Source organism: Ostrinia nubilalis, chromosome 6, assembly GCF_963855985.1.
Source record: "Ostrinia nubilalis chromosome 6, ilOstNubi1.1, whole genome shotgun sequence".
Lineage (NCBI taxonomy): Eukaryota > Metazoa > Arthropoda > Insecta > Lepidoptera > Crambidae > Ostrinia > Ostrinia nubilalis.
Genome location: NC_087093.1, coordinates 8,592,855 through 8,612,969, shown reverse-complemented (window position 1 = coordinate 8,612,969; position 20,115 = coordinate 8,592,855). Strand labels below are relative to the sequence as shown.

The following is a 20,115-nucleotide window of genomic DNA, read 5'->3' as shown; positions in this document are numbered from 1 at the left end:
GTCCGTCTGTCAAGACCCTTTATCTCAAGAACGCGTGAACGTATCAAGCTGAAATTCACATGAAATACTCAGGTCTATTGTCCCTTTAAGCTGTGAAAATATCAAACTTCTAAGCCAAGCCAATCAAAAGATACAGCCGATTATGTCGATATTTTCAACAAATTTTCGACACTCGCAAAGGAATCAAAACCTACAGGATACTTCCCGTAAACTCAGAATCTTGAAATTTGGCATAAAGCATTGTCATATAATGCAAATATAGGAAAAATTGCGAAAATTACATTTTTTTAGTTATATAATATAATAAAAATATTTTAATAAAATGAAACTTACTACCTTATTTCTCACGAACGAATAAAGGTATCAAATTGAAATTTATACCAAATACCTAGATCTATTGTCCCTTTAAGAAGTAAAAAAATCAAACTTCTAAGTTAACGCGATCAAAAGATACAGCAGTTTATACCGACACCTTAGACGAATTTCCGTCACACGCTAGGGAATCAAAACCTACAAGGTACTTCCTGTGAACTCAGAATCTTGAAATTCGGCACGAAGCAACGTTATATAGTACAGATAAAGGAAAAATTGCGAAAATGATAAATTTGAAGTTATATAAAATTTAAAATATTATTTTTGCTTACATGACATAAAATATTTTTTTAATAATTATAAACTTACTACCTACCCTTTTTCACATGAACGCGTAGAGATATTAAAGTTGAAATTCATATCAAACACTTCTTAAATCTAATTGCCTCTAAACTGTGAGAAATTCTAAATCAACGCAAAAATTCAAAACGCTGAGGTAGGTACCTACCTATAATGCAAATATAGGAAAAATAAATAAATAAAAAATAATCATACCGCATATTTTGAAATTCGCCACTACTCGCAACGGAATCAAGTAAGTAATTAGATTTAATACGTCATAAATTGTAAACCGCTACGTTTGTACGGCGGAACCCTCGGTGTGCGAGCCCGACTCGCACTTGGCCGGTTTTTAACTATTAGTTTACATTTTGTTAATATTTAACCATTGGTAGCAAAATTTGACAGTTGTTTATTTTAACTACGGATCAAAAACTGGGCATGTGTTCACAAATGCACCAAACCACCCCGCCCCCCCCGTCATATGTCCTAAGGCACCCCCTGGTACCCCCCAGGATTGCTCCCGTAGACTTGCCATGCAGATGCGCCAGTGAGTATTAATCTGCGCGACTTGTCACCCCCCCCCCCCCTGATGCTTGGCACCCGGTGCGGTTCGCCCCCACCGCACCCCCCTAACGCCGCTACTGGTGGGGGATATCGTTGGATAGGTCTTTTAAAATGGCTTAGGGGTTCCTAAGATTATTTTTCGATTTAGGGATCTGTTTGCAAATTATTTTACTTAAAATAACCCAGTTTTTTCGCAATTCGGTACTCTGTTTCTTGCGGAAAAAAAATACGTGATACTTACCGACACCCACGTGAGATTAATGAGGTTTTTCTGGACCCCCTCCCTCCCCTATAAGTGTCACGTAATTAATGGACGCCCCCTTATTAAATCGTGTTGGTCACGACGGCAGAATATTAATGTTAATTTGTATTACAAATGCAGTTTTGTTTAGTTTTATCTGCGTTGCAAAGTCGCAATCGCTATTATGTTACAACGGGACATTTTCTCATAAAATGAATGGGGAGGATCCATTGCTCTTCAAAGGATTATTTACACCTACTCGCAGAGATATGGCAAGGTTACGTTGTGCAATGACTATACCATGTGCAGGTATGCCTCTCATGTGAAGATTTTTCAAAAAAGGTTTTTCAACTCTATTCTTTCCTTTATTGTTTAGAGTCACCTGACTCTTTCTCTCCCGCACTGCTCCACTATCACAGGATCCTACTCAGTTATTGCGTTGTACCACAGAATAACAATAAGTAGGTACTCTGTAACTTAAAAATACCTATTTGAAAGCAATTTTGAAAGCTTTTGCGACTGAATTGACCTAGATTCATATTATTTATGCAAAAGGCAGTTAGGTATAATGTTTTTTAATTTTCTATAAAGTTAAGAATATATCTACCAAGACTGTTCCTTGTTGATGCCACGTCGTTGTACTCACTTTGACTAAGGTCATTTCAGTACCCCTTGCCCCTTGAGGTAAGTAGTCTTTGGTTGAATAAAATTTCGGGTCAGTAATGATTCCGACCTAGCTACCCTGTAAAATGAATGCAGTAATTGAGCAGTAAAACATTCACACAAAGTAATTTTAAATTAAAGATATTACCTCTCCCTCAAACGGTAGCTTTTCAGCTGACCTTAAAGCTTTGCGCACCAAGTTTTCTCTTTGTTGTCTCTGATATGATCTGACATCTATCTACTAGTCAGTAGTCAGTCATCTTTGACACGTTGAGGAAAATCAAATCACCATTGAAGCCATTAGACAGAATAATAATAATCAACTACGATATCAATTTGTTTTTTATTAATTTAATGGGAAAACGATGAAAAGTGTTTAATTAAGTATAGCTTATTTATGCCGTTTCTTCAACGGATTGCGTAAGGTTTCATTCAAATGACAATAAAATTATGCTGGTTATTAATATTCTACTCGTTCAATGAAGTAGCAGGCTTGCTTTGTTACAACTGTACTTCTACACATCGGGATAGGAAGAATTGTGGCGGAGATTTTACGCCTGCAGATGAACCCTTTGTCAACGACAGACAACTTTTGGTGAACTGCACTGGAGGTTTGCCATCTGTGAAAATAGTTAATCTTAACTTTTCTCCATCCCATCCCATTGTTGCTTATTCTTATACAATTAATTCATGATGACTGGTTTATCTTTATTCTAAAAGCTTTTATTTAATTGATGAAGTAGCTTATTTTAATTAAATTTTGAAGACTTACCGCAAGTTCATCTAAATAAAAATTATAATACTACGTTACCTCACTCAAGCAGTTTTAGCATTCTTCCGGTTTCGTGAAATTTAATTGTGCTTTATAAATTTTGATTGAAGATGGTGCCATGTGCTTCGTTCGCTCGTGGACAGCGCGAGCGCGGTACGCATGGATGGTGCAGCGCGGGTGCTACCTGGCAAATAAAGATGACCCCATTCCACGTTCTATGACCACTCCTACTAGAGCTATGTCTTGCAGAAATGAAAGGTAAGAACATTTTTCATTTTTAAAACCATCGCGACATTATACCTACTTCTTAGACACTTTCAATTTGCTAGAGGAAAACCCTTCTATCAAAACGTATGAAAAATACTTAATAATTCCATTTCGATTCGGGTTTGTGCTCAAGTTAAGAACGTAGCAAAATATCACGATTTTGAATCTATAACAATTTGATTAGCCTCGAGGGCCTCAGTATTAAAAAGATCTCTATCAGCTATTAAACTAATAACACGATTTTTACAAAAATATTCCTCTTACCATTTCAGATTTGTTGAAGCTGAATATAAAGTATGTTTCTGTCAAGCTGATTGGTGTAATTCTACACATTTGCTTCAAGTAAAAAGCTTTGCTATAGTTGTTTTTTGTTCAGTTGCTTTAGCATTGATATAGTTAAAGATAAATAAACTATCACGCACCAATAATTAATTCGCTAATTTTAATTGATAACCCCATACTGGCCTATAAGACTATGGTGTATCGCAATAAAATGCTACTTTATCGGTTTATAAGCAGCTTTCACTTTATCAGAGTTACCTGCGTCTATTTCTACGAAAAGGATGGTAAGAAGTGTGTGTCAGTGGGCCGCGTCCGCTAAGTCGCATGCGTCTTTTTTGTAGACATATATGCCTCAATGTACACCTACATAATTAGAAAAATAGTAAATTTTCTATCGACATTGGTAATAGCTGGTTGCACTTAGTGTCAGGAAAACTTTTCTCATTTATAGGTACTTAGGTGTGCGTTGTTGATTTCTCGTCAGGAAAATACATAAACAAACAAATGGTTGGAAATAATGTATAAATTGTATATTTTTCTATGCTAGTTTTGATCTTAATATAGAAATAAATAATAAATAGAATAAGCTAAGTTTTCTGAAGTTGTCCACAGACTGCAGATGATAAGGTCATAAGATTTAAGTTAAAAGTCAGTACCTAACTTATTAGATAAACGTTTTAACGCTGCAATTTCACTTTAGCTAGACATTGCCATACGATGAAAAAGAACGTTAAAGATTTTGTATCTTACATTAGGATGTAAAAGACAAAAACAAGTGTTTTCAAATTTTCTTTGTAAAAATACCACAAAAATGTATCCGAACTGAACTACTTAGATACATGAATGTTTTATGCGTTTGTTTGAGCTGAACTCCACCATAGAATATTTTATCATAATAAACAAACATTTATTTAGCTATTTATTCCACAGAATAGATAAGTAGATTTTACATAATAATCATTTTCTATTGATTGAACTCGCGTATTATGAAAATGATCATCATACACGTGATATGGATTTCAAGGGTAAAATAATTGCTGGTTCGAATCCCCCACATCAGTGCAGAAACATACCTCCCCCACCTGGATTCTAATTATTTTTGGGGGATAGTACTTTTGTATATAAATAATAAATTGGTGGGTATAATTATCGTTCCAACAACTATCACTAGAATTGTTTGTATTCGAGTATTACAAGATGGAGTTCTGAATGCAATCTCCTGTCTTATTCCCCCTATCAAAGTAGGTACACTTGAATTTTTTGTAGGTACGCCTCGTGCAAACGGGGACGCAAGTCCTATCGATAAATTAGTTATAATAAGTACATAGCATCGTCAGAGTACCTACTTACGTCTATTTATTTAGCTCTAAGCGTGTATTATTACATATACGAATTAATTATGTCGAAATTGTACTTTATAATTAACTACAATAATTGTACTACGTATTTGAGAGTTTTCATTACTGTCCTTTTAAGTGTCGGCGAATATAGATGGTAAGGCCATTTGCCTGAGTACTTACATCAATTCGAATTCAAAAATTTGGTGGGTAACTACAATATTCACCAAAACCTATATTTGGCATTGCGCTACACTTTGCACTAAGTCTCTTTATGAATTTAACGTCATTTCTATTCATCTCTCTTCTTCTTGTTCGTTGTCCTCGTCCTCCTCGAGATCATCAACTACAGACGCCACATCACTCGTCACTGCTTGTGCTATTAATCCGGTTATTCCCGTAGAATTTCGTTTACCGTTCAGAAAGTTGTACACATACTCTTCAATAGTATCTTCATCAAACGGAATCAGGTCTTCCAAATCAATCTGTCTCTTTTGACGACTTTGTTTTAACAGCTTCTTTGAGGTGTAGGAATTCTCATCACTATCGACAATACCTTTTCTGTATATCTCCACAGGAACATCGCTACCGTCACTTACATCATACTTTATACCTACATCGGCTTCCTGAATTTCAATAGAACCGAAACTACTTTCGACTAAAGATTTTAAATTTTTTGATCGACTTTCTCTCGTTATAGGTTTCATCAATTTTTCAGGTTTGCTGTCTTGCAATGGGTGCAAATGTTTGACTTCGTTCGTTTCATTTGGTTTTGGTATTTCATTACTTATTGTGTCCAGATTGTCTTTACTGTTGGGTTTCGAGCTATATGTTTTTACTTTAGAATGACCTTGTATTATTAAATACATCGGAACGGGTGGCTCTTCAGAAGTAGGTTTTAAATCTTTGTGCGCCTCTATCTTATTCGGTGGTTTTACTGTGGTAAAACGCATGTGTAGGTACGGATCGTGCGTAAATGTCGAAGGTTTATGTTTCATTTGATTATTTATGATATATGGATTAGTATAGTATGATTCAGATTGTGTAGTACTTTCGGTAATTGGAACAGGAGGTGGTTGCATTGTTTGCATAGTTTCTAAGTTTAGAGTGTCTTCGGTTGGATGCTCTTTATACACTTGTAAATTTTCAGAAGCGTGGGCATACAGATTGTCTTCCGGTCTCTCAGGTCCATTTACGAGCGGCATGCTCAACATTGGACCTAACATATCAAATATATTTTTATCTGGTTTGGAACTAGCAAAAGTGGCTGAAGATGTAAGTTTTGTCAACGGGTCTATTTGTCTTTCTGTGGTAGTCTCTTCAAAATAATCTTGAGCTACCCTTGTTGGAACCTCTGCTGTAGTGGTATCTGTTGTCGGTGTTGCAAGCGTGACACTGAATGTTGATATTTGTGGCGTTGCTATAGGTGGCAAGGCTGTCGGTATGAAATCCGGTAGAAGTAAAGAATTCGAAGTAGTTTGTGGAGGTGGCGGTCCTTCTGATAGCATCGGTTTATAAAATGCATAAGGTTGCTTAAATATTTCGTTATGATCAGTTGGTATTATGTTTTGAGTATCATTAGCTACCTCAATCTCTTCTATAGAAGCTGTAGGACCCCATCCAGCATAATCACTGCTCACTACGTTGGAAATAGAGTTATTTTGATTCAAAAGCCAATTATGAGTAGTTGTTGACGATTGATAAATCAAATTCGATTCCTGCAAAGCGTACAAAGATGTGGGGCTTTTTGATATTGGCGTGGTGGGTTTCTTTGATGAAAATGTTGTCGGAGTTGTTATTTTAACCGGTGGGTTTGATACTGGTACTTTTTCAGTTAGTACATACGGAGATGGTTGATGTCCTGGTGGCGGTGGCGGAGGTGGTACAAGTATAGTCATAGGATAGTGCTCATTAAGTTTGTACGAGTAATCTTCATACTTGGGCGGCACAGGCAACCGCTGGTGCCGCCGGGGCGGCGGCTGGCGCGGCGCGACGCTCGGCCTGCGAGACGACACTCCAAGCATGAGAACTTCAGACTTTCTCTCGGGATAGTGCTCGCGCTCGAGCCGAGTGTCGTCAGCCCAGTAGTGCACGCGTTCCAATACAGGTGGTTCGTAGTCGTAAGTAGGATCATTTCTTAATGGATCCCCTCGACCAGTCAAAGGTTTCCATTGATCAAAGTCCATACGTGGGGAGAAAATTGAAGCCACCGAGCTGAGATCAGCATTTGATGCTTCGTCTGTAAGTAACGTAAAGAAATAATGAAGTATTGCTACTTAAAGTTAACACGGATATTGGATTAAGATTATTACTTATGATGAAGGTAGGTGTGCACTTACAAGATAGATTCGCAATGTGTTTCAGTGAAATGGTGTCGACAGCATCGGGGTTAGGAGAAGCTAGCCCAAAGAGCCAGCTCAAAATGATCCACACGTACATATTGCTTGACCTCTGTAAAAATTAAGAAACAATTAGGAATGTTGAACACAAAACACTGAGTGAGGCGTTAATCATTGTATAATAACAAGTTTTTAATAATAATCAGAGTCATTGTTCTGTTTGCGAAATTTAAATGAAAATAATATTTTTGCATGTACCTATTTGTATTTATAATACAAGTAGTTAAATTGGTTTTCGGGAAAGGGTCACATATTAAACACCGCTCGTTAAAATACCGGTCGGCTGTCGGCTTTGCGGGAAGAAAGACGAGCTAATTTAATATATGAAACCATCCTCCTTGTTATAACTCGAAAGACCTGACCTCAATAACTCGTTATGGAAAAAATGTTGATCGGTAGTTATAAAGGAAGAAAATGTGTGTTAACGAGCTACGTGACTTTAGTGAATTCTTATATGTTCCCAAATGATCTTAATGACGACTAATTCTGTGTATAGTGTAGTGTGTATTGGTGGTCCATTTTAAAACTTTTAAATTAGCTTCAGTTCATTATTATTAAAGACCATGTTAAAGACCGTTCTTATTTTTATAGGTAGGTATCATTCTTTTCATATACATAACATAAATTATGATATTTCAAGTAGGCACCTGCTTAGTAGAGTAGTCATTCTTAGGTTGTAGGTATTTTATGGAGATTGCAGCCGTTAAAAACATAAAAATACATAATAACATAAATGTCTAAAAGTAAAAATTGCAACGTAATTTACAATTAAATTAGAAAATTAAACAAATATTCGGAGAGTATTTACGTGTCATCACTAATACATGGGGTCGTAGGTACTGCGTAGAGCAGGATACGATGGTCGTGGCGGCAGTGAAAGCCGCGCGTGCGCTGAATCGCAAGCTCTGGCGTTACATGACAGGAATCATATAGGCATTCGTATTTATTTGCCCTCTTTCTAATGTCCTTTCACTATCTAATAAAATGACACTTAACAACAATGTCCTTCTACCTAGTTAAAAAGTGAAGACACTGTTTATGTGACGCTTTGCTGTTATTTTAAATCTAAGTATTAATGTTAGATAGAATCGGATAATTTACATTTAATCTGTTAGATTCCAGATTATGTTCTTCCAAATGTTGATCCCATATTTATAAAAACTTGTTATATTAAGGCACCAGAATCATCCCCTTTCAGATCCCACACTTTCACTTGACAATATTCTTTGCATATTGGATAACTTAGAACTTATACGATACTTGTGAATATAATATTACTTAGGCATACGATTGCTATATATGAATTCTTAAACAATGTTTTCACTGGTCGTAGTGGGTAGCATACGCGGTGCATGGGGACGAGGTATAAATTTCATACACAAACCAGAGGATCAGGTTAACCACAATAGCTTGTAGTAGAAATGGAAAGTCAATTTGCCAGCATTTCGAACAAATATGTTTGTTGAACGTGTCACATAGACTTGAACGGGCTAGTTTAAAAACAAACCTGAAGTATTTATCTTTATGAGCTTAGCCTTGGGATATTCGATTGTGCTAAATAATTCATTTTTGTGGCAAACGTACGTAATTATAATTTTATAATATTACTTTTAAGCTGTTTACAATTAGGATTCCACCTGATAAGTTTTTGATAGAGAGTTTTTTTTAATTATCTTAATTAATGCATCGCATCGTCCATGTTATGATCGTCAGTAAGCTAAGTTTGATCTTGTGAGGTACTCATATTTCGATGCATAAAATAAGGATAATGCACGCACACGCTATGTGCACTCTTCTTACGGATGATGTGCGTAGTTGCATGTGTAGGTGTAAATGATCTTGTGTTGGGTAACAACATCTAGCGTACCGTCTATTTATCTATTCTGTGGTACCAGCGAGCAAGCTCAAGGATTCTAAAGGACCGCTAATTTGATCATAAATTGCATTATTCAGGCAACATGATCTAAGCTATCCAATTTCTTTAAGATATTCAAATATTCTTGTTATTAAACTTACTATTTAAATTGTTAGGTATGTGTTTAACGTTTTTTAGTGGTGTAGGTAAGTATATTTTTTAAAATTTTATAAATAAAGTGGCAGTACCTAACTCTACAGCCGTATATTGTAAAAAAATTTTTAACGTCATATACCTATACGATTTTAAACAGTTTTTTACAATATACGGCAAAATAACTTTGATGAGTAATTTCAAACGTGATTTATATTACCAGCGGGTTTTCAGTTTGCAGGTCTTTGAGACAGGCTGGAAACTCGGAACCCATTAGTGCTTCTTGGAATCAAGGTTACACAGTTTGCAGCCAGAGCCAATGACCTAACGCACAAGTAACTAATTTGCTAGATATTTCTAGTTTGGTTATACGGGGCAGTAAAGTTTCGCTAAGTAGGCGCGCATCCACACCAACGTCCGACTAATACAATGGCGAGACATAAAACAGCCTCCAAACCTGTCTCCGAAGCGGTTTCCGTTAGGCCTGCTACATGTGACATTATTTATGTTACGTGCATTATACAGGCTGAATATAAAATCATGTTAAAAATAAAAATATATAAGTTGCGTTATGTAGTGTAACTTCTATAGAATTAGATGGATATATTGTTTGAGGATCACCTATGCAGATGCATAAGCGAAACTTAATGTTCGATAATATGGCATCTTATTAAAGTTTTTGAAAGGAGTGTTGTTTGAAACAAACAAATTAAAATTATGGAAATAGGAACTATGAATAGTAAGTATTTTACACTTTATTGCACAGGTAAATTAACGAGTACCTACCTACTAAAGTACTACAGAAATCGTAGGTACTTATCTCAATTTGAGGTCAAACAGAGAGTCAGAGGAGTGTTGTGTGGCCTAGGAGGTTTTGATTTTATTTGGTGCTACAAAGCTTGATCCGAATTATATGCAGTAATTGAAACAAATGACAGTAACACTTAGTAATTGCTGACACTTGCTTACAATATTTAGTTGTTATAGTCATATACTCAAAAAGTAATTAGATCTTTTAAATAGCTGAATTAATGTTGTTTAGTCATGGGTTCGGCATCCATAGCTTTATACAAGAGTTATTACATACAAATTAAATACCTATTGTACCTGCGTGTTTTGGTGTTTCGTAACTCAATTAACAACGCGCTTCCAGATATTGAGATTAGCGTTGATTTTGCAGTGAAAGTTCTAGGTAATTTATTTGTATAAAACCTTCTAAAGGCGCTGCGGAGGGTTACGGAGGCGACCGTGGGAACGTGGCGAGGCGCACGCGCAGACTGAGTGGCGCCACGGGCGGTTCGACGCCCACGGGTGACGCGCGCCCAGCTTGCCTACTCGCCTCGCGCCCAACTCTACCCGCTGCCCACGCACCTTGAGATACACCTCTTATGGCAATTTCAACGGAGTGGTTTGCCATTATCTTCTCTATTTCTCATGCATCTATAACCTACGCAACAGTTTCCGTCACGACATTGCACCGTTAAATGTGTCTGATTAGACTGGTACAGTCTGCGAAGTGTTGTTGCTAACTCGCGGTAGAATTAGCAGAGAACGGATTACAATCGACATCATTCACATCACAACACTCACAATCACAACACCTGGACGGATATGGATATACTAATTAAGAATAAACTTTTTTCTTCGAAAATAAATCATTTTAATGACATTCCGTTTTTGTCACTGCACATACGACTTGACTTTGCGACTTACGAGGGGCGGCTGATAATTCCGCGGCCTAAGGTACTTAGCGATGAGTAATTAGCATGTTACTCATGTCACTAGTTGCGACACTCAGTAGTATTATAAAAAGCAATCACTAATTAAGTTTGCACTGATAGTTCAATTTCTATCGAACAAATGACATCACCATGTCCGCCAAATCTGGAGATTTGCGGAATTTCGACACCGCGCGCCGCGGACATAATTCCTCGTAAAGAAGGAAAATAGACCGAAAGACATTTTTGAAGAGATGTCATTGGTTCTTCAGGATTCTGGACCTTCATATACCATGGTTAAAAAATGGGCCCGGCTATTTCAACACGGACGAGAGACCTGTGAAAACGACCCCCGCCCTGTCACGATACTGAGTGAAGGAAACGTTCAAAAGTCGAAAAAATCGTTCCGGCTGACCAAAGAATTAAATCGTGGCAGATAGCTGAAGAATATTTCTTTATGTTCGCGAGGCTATTGTACAGAAATGACGTGGGAAACTGACACGCGGATTGATCTTTCGGCAAGACAACGCCAACAACGCGCCCGTTCACGCCGCACGAGTTGCGAGGCCAAGCCCTGAAAGACACCGGGTTCTCAGAGATTGGCCACCCACCATATAGCCAAGACCTATTACCTAGCGATATTTTCCTGTTTTTCGATTTGAAAAAGGACTTACGGGGCCGGAGATATGCAGATGACAACGAAATTAAAGCTGCGGTTGGTCGTCATTTTGAAAAAAAAATTTTTGGGTGGGTAAAAGGCATTGTATGCGAGATTTAAGAAATGTATTTCTTTTGAGGGAGATTATATTACAAAATAAAAAATAGAAACCATTTATTTTATTTCATTAAGTATCTTAGGCCGCGGAATTATCAGCCGGCCCTCGTAATTTCTCGAGAACTGCTTTTCTGCTTTCATAAGATCTAATCTAATTGTTATCAAAGTTTCTTCTTCCGTCATTCTTTCTTCGTAATCTATATTTGCTAATGGTTTGTTTTAATGGTTTTGTAGAAGGAAGTTATAGCTTATATGTGTCCACAACTTAATATGCATGGAAAAGCTTTCCAGAATAGAAATTTGGTCGAGCTAATTGTTATTAATTAAAACTGCATGCAAATGAAATGAAATCTTTATCTCCCATCCTAAGCAATTATTACATTCGATGTAAAATCATACCTTCAGAGCTTTTAATTTTATAAAGCTGGTGGTGGTGGATACTGATAAATTAGTAACCTTGCATCCAAGTCCCGCATATAGTCGTCAACTTGATCGAGGATCTGCGCCACGGATCCGTTTTTTCCGACAGGCAGACGAGTGGGTGCGCAAGGAAAGAAATATTAACACTTTCACATGTTTTATGTGTCGATGACCCGGCGCGCTGAAGATGAGCCCACGCGCCGGCCGGCCCTCTCGGACCTCGGGCATTGTGTGTTGTGTGACAGAGTTTATTACATAACGCACAATAGGGATGATAGCACTAGATCTTTTATTTTCAAGATAAGTAGCGTTTAAAGAACAATTATGGTTACCGTTTTCATGAAAGTATTACTTAGGCTGGGTTGCAGTATCTTACTTTAACTTTAACAAACGTCAAAAATCTGTCAACCTCCATACAAAAAGCACCTCTTATCGTCATAGTTACCGTTAAAGTTAGGAAGTGCAACTCAGTCTTAATGTTGGTTAGTCGCATTTTAAAAGTATGAAATCATTATCTATCTAGGTCATTTGATATACATTGTTTTTGTCATTAACTGTAATCTAATTTTTATATAATGCTATTATCACATCACACGTTTGTACGGATTTTAATGAAACACTATATCGTGTAACACTCACACTTTGCCGAGGCTTAATTTTATCGCTGTAGCAGATCAAAAAATTGTCTATTCGTTGATGGTGTTGATTTATGAATATGAACTTAGTCCCGTCCGTCAATCATTACAATACGTCAGTCAATATCAGCTGTTTACATACTCCTTCCTTACACTTACTAATGTTACTATTAGTTGTACTTGTAAGTAGTTAAGTTTAACAATCGCAAAAAATATGCACTAGTTGCTTGCTACGAAATGAGTTGCGCACGCGTTGATGTCTTTTTGATCCGTCCGGTCGTAGTAACGCTTGCTACGAAAATACTTTGCCTTATTTTTATTGAATGACTAAAACAGGGATTTAAATAAAGTAAAATTACGAATATACATATACTTGTTATATTTTATGTCAGTACTTTTGAATTCGTATCTTTTTTACTTCGTTTTAATTCTTAGAAAAAGGTATTTTCTGCCACTTTAATTTGGCTTCTAAACAAGATCAATAATTTCCAACGCAGAACGTTAAAGCAAATGATTAATCAATTAATCTCTTATACACGTGCTTATAAGGACCACACGTAACTTAACTTTTAAGCGATTCAAACTATCAATAAAAACTGACTTTTACATCAAACAAAATGTTGAATTTTTATTAGAAGATAAAAACTGTCATTAATCCCCCTGCAAGATTTTTTATTTGCGATAACATGTTAGATATTCATTCAATTCAATGCTAATTTGTTAACGTCATGACAGTAAGTGTTTGTTAGAAAATTCAAATTATTAATCGTTAGAAAGCTACAAAAATCACCGAGCATGTTAGTACTTAATGGGAATCAGTCAGATACCTCTAAGCTTAGTACTTATTATGGAACAAAATACAAGTTGCTGATTAAAATATAAAGAAACGACTGTATTAAGTGTAAATTGTTTGGCAAAATATATTTCTTTTAGTACTTTCAGCAATACTTTTGTGCGGACTAATAACCCATATTTCCTTTTATGGACAAAGTTGCTTGTTAATTGGATGCGGCGGACTTCAAATGTTTCAAACGCACATTATGGTGATATCTCATTATTAATCAACTTCCCAAAAATTGATTCTGAATTCAGTTAGCAACTCGTTTATCATGGACAGACTTTTGTGCTCAAAGCGCGATGTCGATCTTCAAAGAAAGTTTATAGCGAATTAATTTTGATTTGTTATCGCTTGAATCGCAGTTTGTTATTTTAGACTGAAAGAAATTCTCTTTTTTTAATCTTTCTCATTTGAGTTTATAATGGTAACTTACTTTTAAAGGAAACTATACCTACTATTGAATCTTATCTCTCTTTTTCGTGCACTATGATTTAGCTGTCTCAATATTATTGCAGATTACAATGTGTTAATTAATTAATAGAACCTGACGTTTATTACAAAAATATCAATTTTGATTAAAACCTAATAACAGCGAGTTGAAAAGAATTTAGGTAAGTTTAAGTGAGTAAGTATTGCATAAAATAGTGCGCTACATAACTGTTGTAAGAGTAGGTAAACAACTGATTATATTCAGAACCTAACTTAAGCTTTTACTCTGGCTGCCCTCTCGGAATCACAATGATGCGACACCCACTTACATACTTTACTTACTAAAATAACATTGCAAATTGAATTAAATACCTAAAATAGCGTTAGACTCATTCCGGGAATAATGTTAAGATTATCCTACTAACTAAGTAGGTATTAAAAGTTATTATCTCCATGATTTATTCAGGAGTAACTTTTTATTCACGAACAAAAAAAAAACCTTCGGAAATTCCCGAACACTTTAAAATTATAAAAACTTTTTATTTAATAACTTTTGCGATATAAGTTTTAGTGCAATGGAGTTTTTGACACTTTTGAAATTCAATAAAGTTGAATTTCATTGATAACCATGTGAACAAAAGTATTAAATTCCAAGCTAAATTTTTCCAAGCTAAATTTAATGCTTCATTAAATAAATCCCTATCAATTATAGATAGTCAAAAGCTCACTCACCAGGACGATTGTGTAGTTGTATGCATCGGCAGCAACTCGAGCGCGACAGTCGTGTGGACGAGGCGTTTGCGAAGATGCGCGTGCGCGTAGCTCCCGTGGCGTCTGCGGCGCGTCTGCGAGCCATAGCGCACCCGCGCCGCCCACTGCTCCGCTGCACAACCGGCAACAACAGCCGAAAGTAGCTGTTAAGGTACCACATATCACATAACCGACATTGACCGCTATCGACTGAAACAATCTCAGTACCAGGATTAATACAGACCATTGTTTACGTCTAAACATTGGCACGGTAACGCTGACCGCTTTAACCCTTTTACTTCAACCACCACCACTGGTGGCAGATTTAGTGGTGGTCGTTGGGAATAAACCGCTTTTACGTCTAATTGAACTCTACAAAAAGTTTCAAGTAAAACAATTAGGATAGACGTTGAAAAATTATATCAATTCTAATAGGTACAACCACAGAATATAATCTCAAACATTTTTTTATAGAATAACATTACTTTTGTGCATTCAAATAAACAGAAATTTCATCAAACAAAGAGGCGAGGATGCTGGCTGCATTTCCTCGCTGGATAGCAATACTAAGCTTTTGTGCAAGAAAAGAGCCAGCATTTAAATTTTCCGCAATTTTAATTAATATAAATTAATATAAAGGGGAAATGGTCCGAAACAGTAATTGAGCATTCGATCCCCAGGGTCCGAAGGTCTCGACACCAAAAGGCGCAAATATGTACCTAATCATTAGAAAGTGACTCATATTTGCGCCGTTTGGCTACTTACTCCAGTCGACTCCGCTGCAGCCCCAGCTTTAGCAACTGATTCCCTGAGGTGGAAAGGGACTAAAGTATCGACACATGTAGCGTCCCAAACTAAAGCCCGTCCCCGTTCCCAGGGAACCAGAGTGAGACCGTCAGGTCTCTTGCTATCATCACGGGCCAATCCACGTGGTTCTAACGTGGAAGGAACGTTGATGCTGGCAAGGGCTCTCCTGATGGCGTCGTTGAAAGCAGCGTGTCGGGCGAGACGACCAGCACTTTGCTGGCAACAGATACCGTGGTGACCGAATTGGTCCACCTCTTTGCCATAGGGACACGTATGGGGTACTACACGGATTGTGTATTACTGGTATTACGGAATTTAGATATTCTAATATAAATAATTCACGCGTACTAAATACGAGAGTGTGGCTGTAAGTAAGTAGGTATTGTTTGCATTCTTATTCGAAAAATAAATTAGATTAATATTTTTACCTAAGAGGTAATTAAATTTTAAAGAGAATGACTATTCGAATCCTAGTTGATTTGCCAAATTAATTTTTGATATCATAGGGCTAAAATCGCACGCAAGCAGCTTAATAGAGCTTTCCTGTCTTGACGAATCAATGACGATGGTTTGAGCCCTTTAAAAATTTGTAGAGTTCACAACATTGGAGTTGAAGAGTGGAGTGACTGAGTGAGCTAGTTTTTTACTTCAGAGTTGTAGTAAACTCTACTTCAAACGCCCGTATACACAATTTCAAGGATCCTTGCATAGTAAAACGATGAATGATGATTCTTATATAGGTCCTCAGTATAGGTCCTATAGGGCACCGCAATTAGGGTGCTAAAGGTGACTAAAAACGACCTACCTATTTTCATAAGCTCATAAATCTTACGCTCTATCAGAAATACATGTTTTTCTTTTAAAAAATATGACTGTACTCACTTACCTAATAACACTGAGTAGTGTTATAAGCAAAACTGATTTTACGTGTTCAATGTGAAATTTTGTAGGTAGGTAATCATTTTCAGTATGCATACCGCGTTTGTCAGCGCCATATAGGAAACAAGCACACCGACAAGCGCAAAAGTGAAACGCCCCTAGTATTACAAACGATCGATTCATGTCCACTACCGCCTTAATTTCCGGAAGATATAACTTGTGCAACAGTCCCATCTTTAGACACCTGCATAATTGTTATATCATTACCCTGATGTAATTATACGACTTTGCTACACCATAAGAACATTATTTAGATGCCAGGTTATATTCCTAGCTAAGTCAAACCAGTAGTGCCAGTAGGTACCTACTTACTTACTCAAAACATAAAGAGCATTTTTAAAGTAAGATAAAATTTTATTTTAGGTGCTAATGTACGTAACTTAGCTAGATGGGTAAAAATAAGATAGAGTAATAAAGAGTACCCTTCTGGTAGGAAGAGCCCCATAAAATCCAGTATCTACCCCCTCGGTATGCAATTTTTATGCATTTTCCTGACGAAAAAAAGACAAAGAGCAAAAAAATACAAAAAAAAGTACTAATAAATGCTTAATCTATAAGATACGCACATTTAAATGAAAGTTTAATTTCAGTCAAATAAATATCGTTCACTTTTGGTATTGGATAAAGACTTCCCTCAAAAATTTCCACTTGCCCTTGCCCTGAGCTGTCTGCAACTAAGTGCTTCGCCAGATCGCCAGTTCACCGAGGGAGAAGCCTGCCTAAATTACGTTTTCCGATCTGTGGTCGCCACTCGAGAACTTTCATATCCCAACGGCCATCAGTTTGAACCAAAACCACACCTTTGGGTAGATTCGTTACAAAGCAAGCATGCATGTCGAGTAACTCGCTCGTTGGGTAAATAAAGCGGGCACTCCGAATCGTACTCGCTCCCTTGTATACAGGGTGTTAGGTAAATGGTATGGTGAAGTCAGAAAATTGATATCACCATTCAAATTTTTTAAATTTTCATACAAAATAAAATTTATAAAATAAGATTTGTATGAAAATTAAAATAATTAAAATGATGGTATCAATTTTCTGACTTCACCATACCATTTGCATATGTTAACATGGGTTAGTGTCGGCTCATATACCCATTTACCTAACATCCTGTATATACAATTTTACATAGCTAAGAACTATTGAACTACTGAAAATTGAAGCGACGATAGCCGAACGGTAAAGGTGTCGGACTGACTCGTTGATTCCGAGGAACGCGGTTCGATTCCCGCCGCCGCTAAACTATTGTGGTGAGCCCACTCGTAACACAAGCATTTAGCTTACCACGAGGGGCTAACGGGATTATAGTACCTAGGTATTAGCCTAGCTCGCAGACTAGCTAATGGCCGCCGGAGCAGAAAAGTTCTTGAGTGGCGACCACAAGCCCGAAGACGTGTGGGCAGGCCCCCTATTAGGCGGACCGACGATCTGGTGAAGGTCGCGGGAGGTGCCTGGATGCGGGCGGCGCAGGACCGGTCTTAGTGGAAATCCTTGGGGGAGGCCTTTGACCAGCAGTGGACGTCATTCAGCTGAAACTAATTTAATTATGAGGTATTATCTTTTCAAGTCAAATACTTTTAAGTACTCTCTGATCATACATACCCTAAGCTATTATGCTCTAGGACCTAAATGTGTTTCCCTAAAAAATTACAACTAGCCAGTGCCTTTTTGGAATATGGTGTTTTTAAGTTGTTGTTAAAATAATAAATCAGAAAAATTACACATTATTAACTTTATTGGTTATATGAGTCATAAAAACATCCAATGAATCTTCAGCAGTGTTGTCTTTTGATGGGGCATTCCCATATTCTTCTACAAGCTTCATGTGTTGTTCAAGATTTTCAACATCATTGGTCTCAGAGTCAAAGTATTTGTCTTCTGCATCTTGAGATAGTTGGTCTAAGTCATCATACTGTTCATCATTATCAATACTGCTATAATCAACATCTGTGTCCCTACCTTCAACAAAACTGCTGTACATTTCATGAAGGAATTCTTCTCTCAATAATCTCCTTTCAGGAGCACTTATCATTGACTGTTTTCGAACTTCAGGTGTAAAAGTAGGTGTTGTATCTACAGTATCAAAATCTCCCCATTGCTTTTTCTTCTTGACATTTGATTTTTTTTCATTTTCTTGATCAGTCAATAAGGACATTGATTCAAGATCTTCCTCAAGCATTTGCTCATTTTTGGTCTCTCTTATTTGATTGCGATCTACTGTCTCCAAGATTAAATCCAGAAAAGTCAAGTTCTCCCTATCAATTCCATCACGCTCATGTATTTCCTCGTCTGTTAAATACTGGCCTATTAATTGCTCATAGAGAAGAGGATTTCTGGACATCATCTGCTTTTCACTGAAATAGTCAGATTCATTTTGCAACTTCTGTAAAGCTCTGTACCTTCTGTTTCTCACTCTCTTATGCTTACACTCAGCAGAATGGTACACTTTAAGTTTTTCCACACAGTCTTGAAAACTACTAAGATTAATATCCTCTGGAACCTTAACATTTTCAAAATATTGAATATGATTTGGGGTCAAGTATTTTCCATACCGAAGCAAGAATTCCAAAGGGGATTTTTTATAAACATCATGTGCAATTTGTAGTTTATCTGAAGTTCTTGCCTCTTCTTCATTTACATGGGCATTTTTAAATGATATTTTGGTACATCTTACTAGATAATCAATTATATCGAATATAGGATCGACATCAACCTGGTCATCATCAGAATATTCAATATCGCTGTGTTCTTGAGATTTGTCCATTCTTGTTAATCTCCAAAGTTTGAAGAAACTAAAATCATTAACAATACATACTTATACTCGGCAGGATGGGTGGCTCTCTCTAATAATGTCCAAATAATTCTTAGTAAAACAATGTACTCGGCAGATTATTGTAGGTGTACTGTATCTCTTCTATTAAATTAAAATTTATTGTGCTTGCTAAATCTCATGATGAATGTTGATGATTTTTGACATATTTTTTTTACAGTTGCCCGAGATCTCATTGTCATTGGACGATAAACAGAGCAATACAGAGTATAAAATCATTGGCCAATAGATATCAGCAAATTGTACTTTTACGGCTTCCTATTGGTCAATGGTCATTGATTTTCACTAAAAATGCGCTTGCCACAAGATTCTAGTTTAGCAAGCCTATTGGCTAGAAATATAATTGTTGTACACTGTAGTAAAACCATGAAGCTAAAGATAAAAATGGAGGGCAGAGTTGGAACAAAAACTTGAGTCAAATACCTACTTATATCTATCTCGCTCTCTGCGGCCCTACCTCTCTTTTTAGTGTGAACTGTAGTATTGCTATCTTCTGATTTAAATCTCCTTGTAAATTCTTCGAAATAGCCAATTCACTAACCAAATCAGAAGTTAAACAAATAAATAATTAATATTTGAAACTAAGATTTCCTAGTTAAATAAAAAATCACAAAATTGTCGGCCATTTAGGCTTAATGTGTTGGCGAATCAGGGAATTACAATCCCAATTCCTGGGTAATCGGTACCATGTGGCAACATCGGCCCAATCCGGCCCATCATGGCGGTTGTTTACTATTTTGTTTATTAAGCAGTTAATTTCGTTTGAGATTGTTTACAGGAAATAATC

At 36.8% G+C, this 20,115-nt stretch overlaps 2 protein-coding genes and 1 long non-coding RNA gene across 4 annotated transcripts; 1 reads left to right on the top strand and 2 right to left on the bottom strand.

The window, feature by feature from the left end:
* Positions 1-1,549: 1,549 nt before the first annotated feature.
* LOC135072936 (uncharacterized) lies at positions 1,550-3,656 on the top strand. Of its 2 annotated transcripts, none has more exons than XR_010257525.1 (3): positions 1,550-1,768; positions 3,005-3,152; positions 3,434-3,654. It is a non-coding gene; the product is annotated as an uncharacterized LOC135072936 (long non-coding RNA). The 2 variants fall into 2 exon arrangements; XR_010257524.1 differs by lacking the exon at positions 1,550-1,768 and adding an exon at positions 2,358-2,733 and having other exon boundaries at positions 3,434-3,656.
* A 292-nt stretch (positions 3,657-3,948) lies between these two features.
* Positions 3,949-14,908, bottom strand: LOC135072550 (uncharacterized). The gene is made up of 3 exons (XM_063966506.1): positions 14,735-14,908; positions 7,120-7,231; positions 3,949-7,019 (listed from the first exon to the last, which is right to left on the bottom strand). The coding sequence occupies exons 2-3, from the start codon at positions 7,217-7,219 to the stop codon at positions 5,077-5,079; spliced, it is 2,043 nt and encodes a 680-aa protein (XP_063822576.1). The 5' UTR covers positions 7,220-7,231; positions 14,735-14,908; the 3' UTR covers positions 3,949-5,076.
* A 3,307-nt stretch (positions 14,909-18,215) lies between these two features.
* On the bottom strand, positions 18,216-19,548 carry LOC135072935 (coiled-coil domain-containing protein 97). The gene has a single exon (XM_063966951.1). It carries the CDS (start codon positions 19,260-19,262, stop codon positions 18,216-18,218), a length of 1,047 nt encoding a protein of 348 aa, XP_063823021.1. The 5' UTR covers positions 19,263-19,548.
* Between the last annotated feature and the right edge of the window lie 567 nt (positions 19,549-20,115).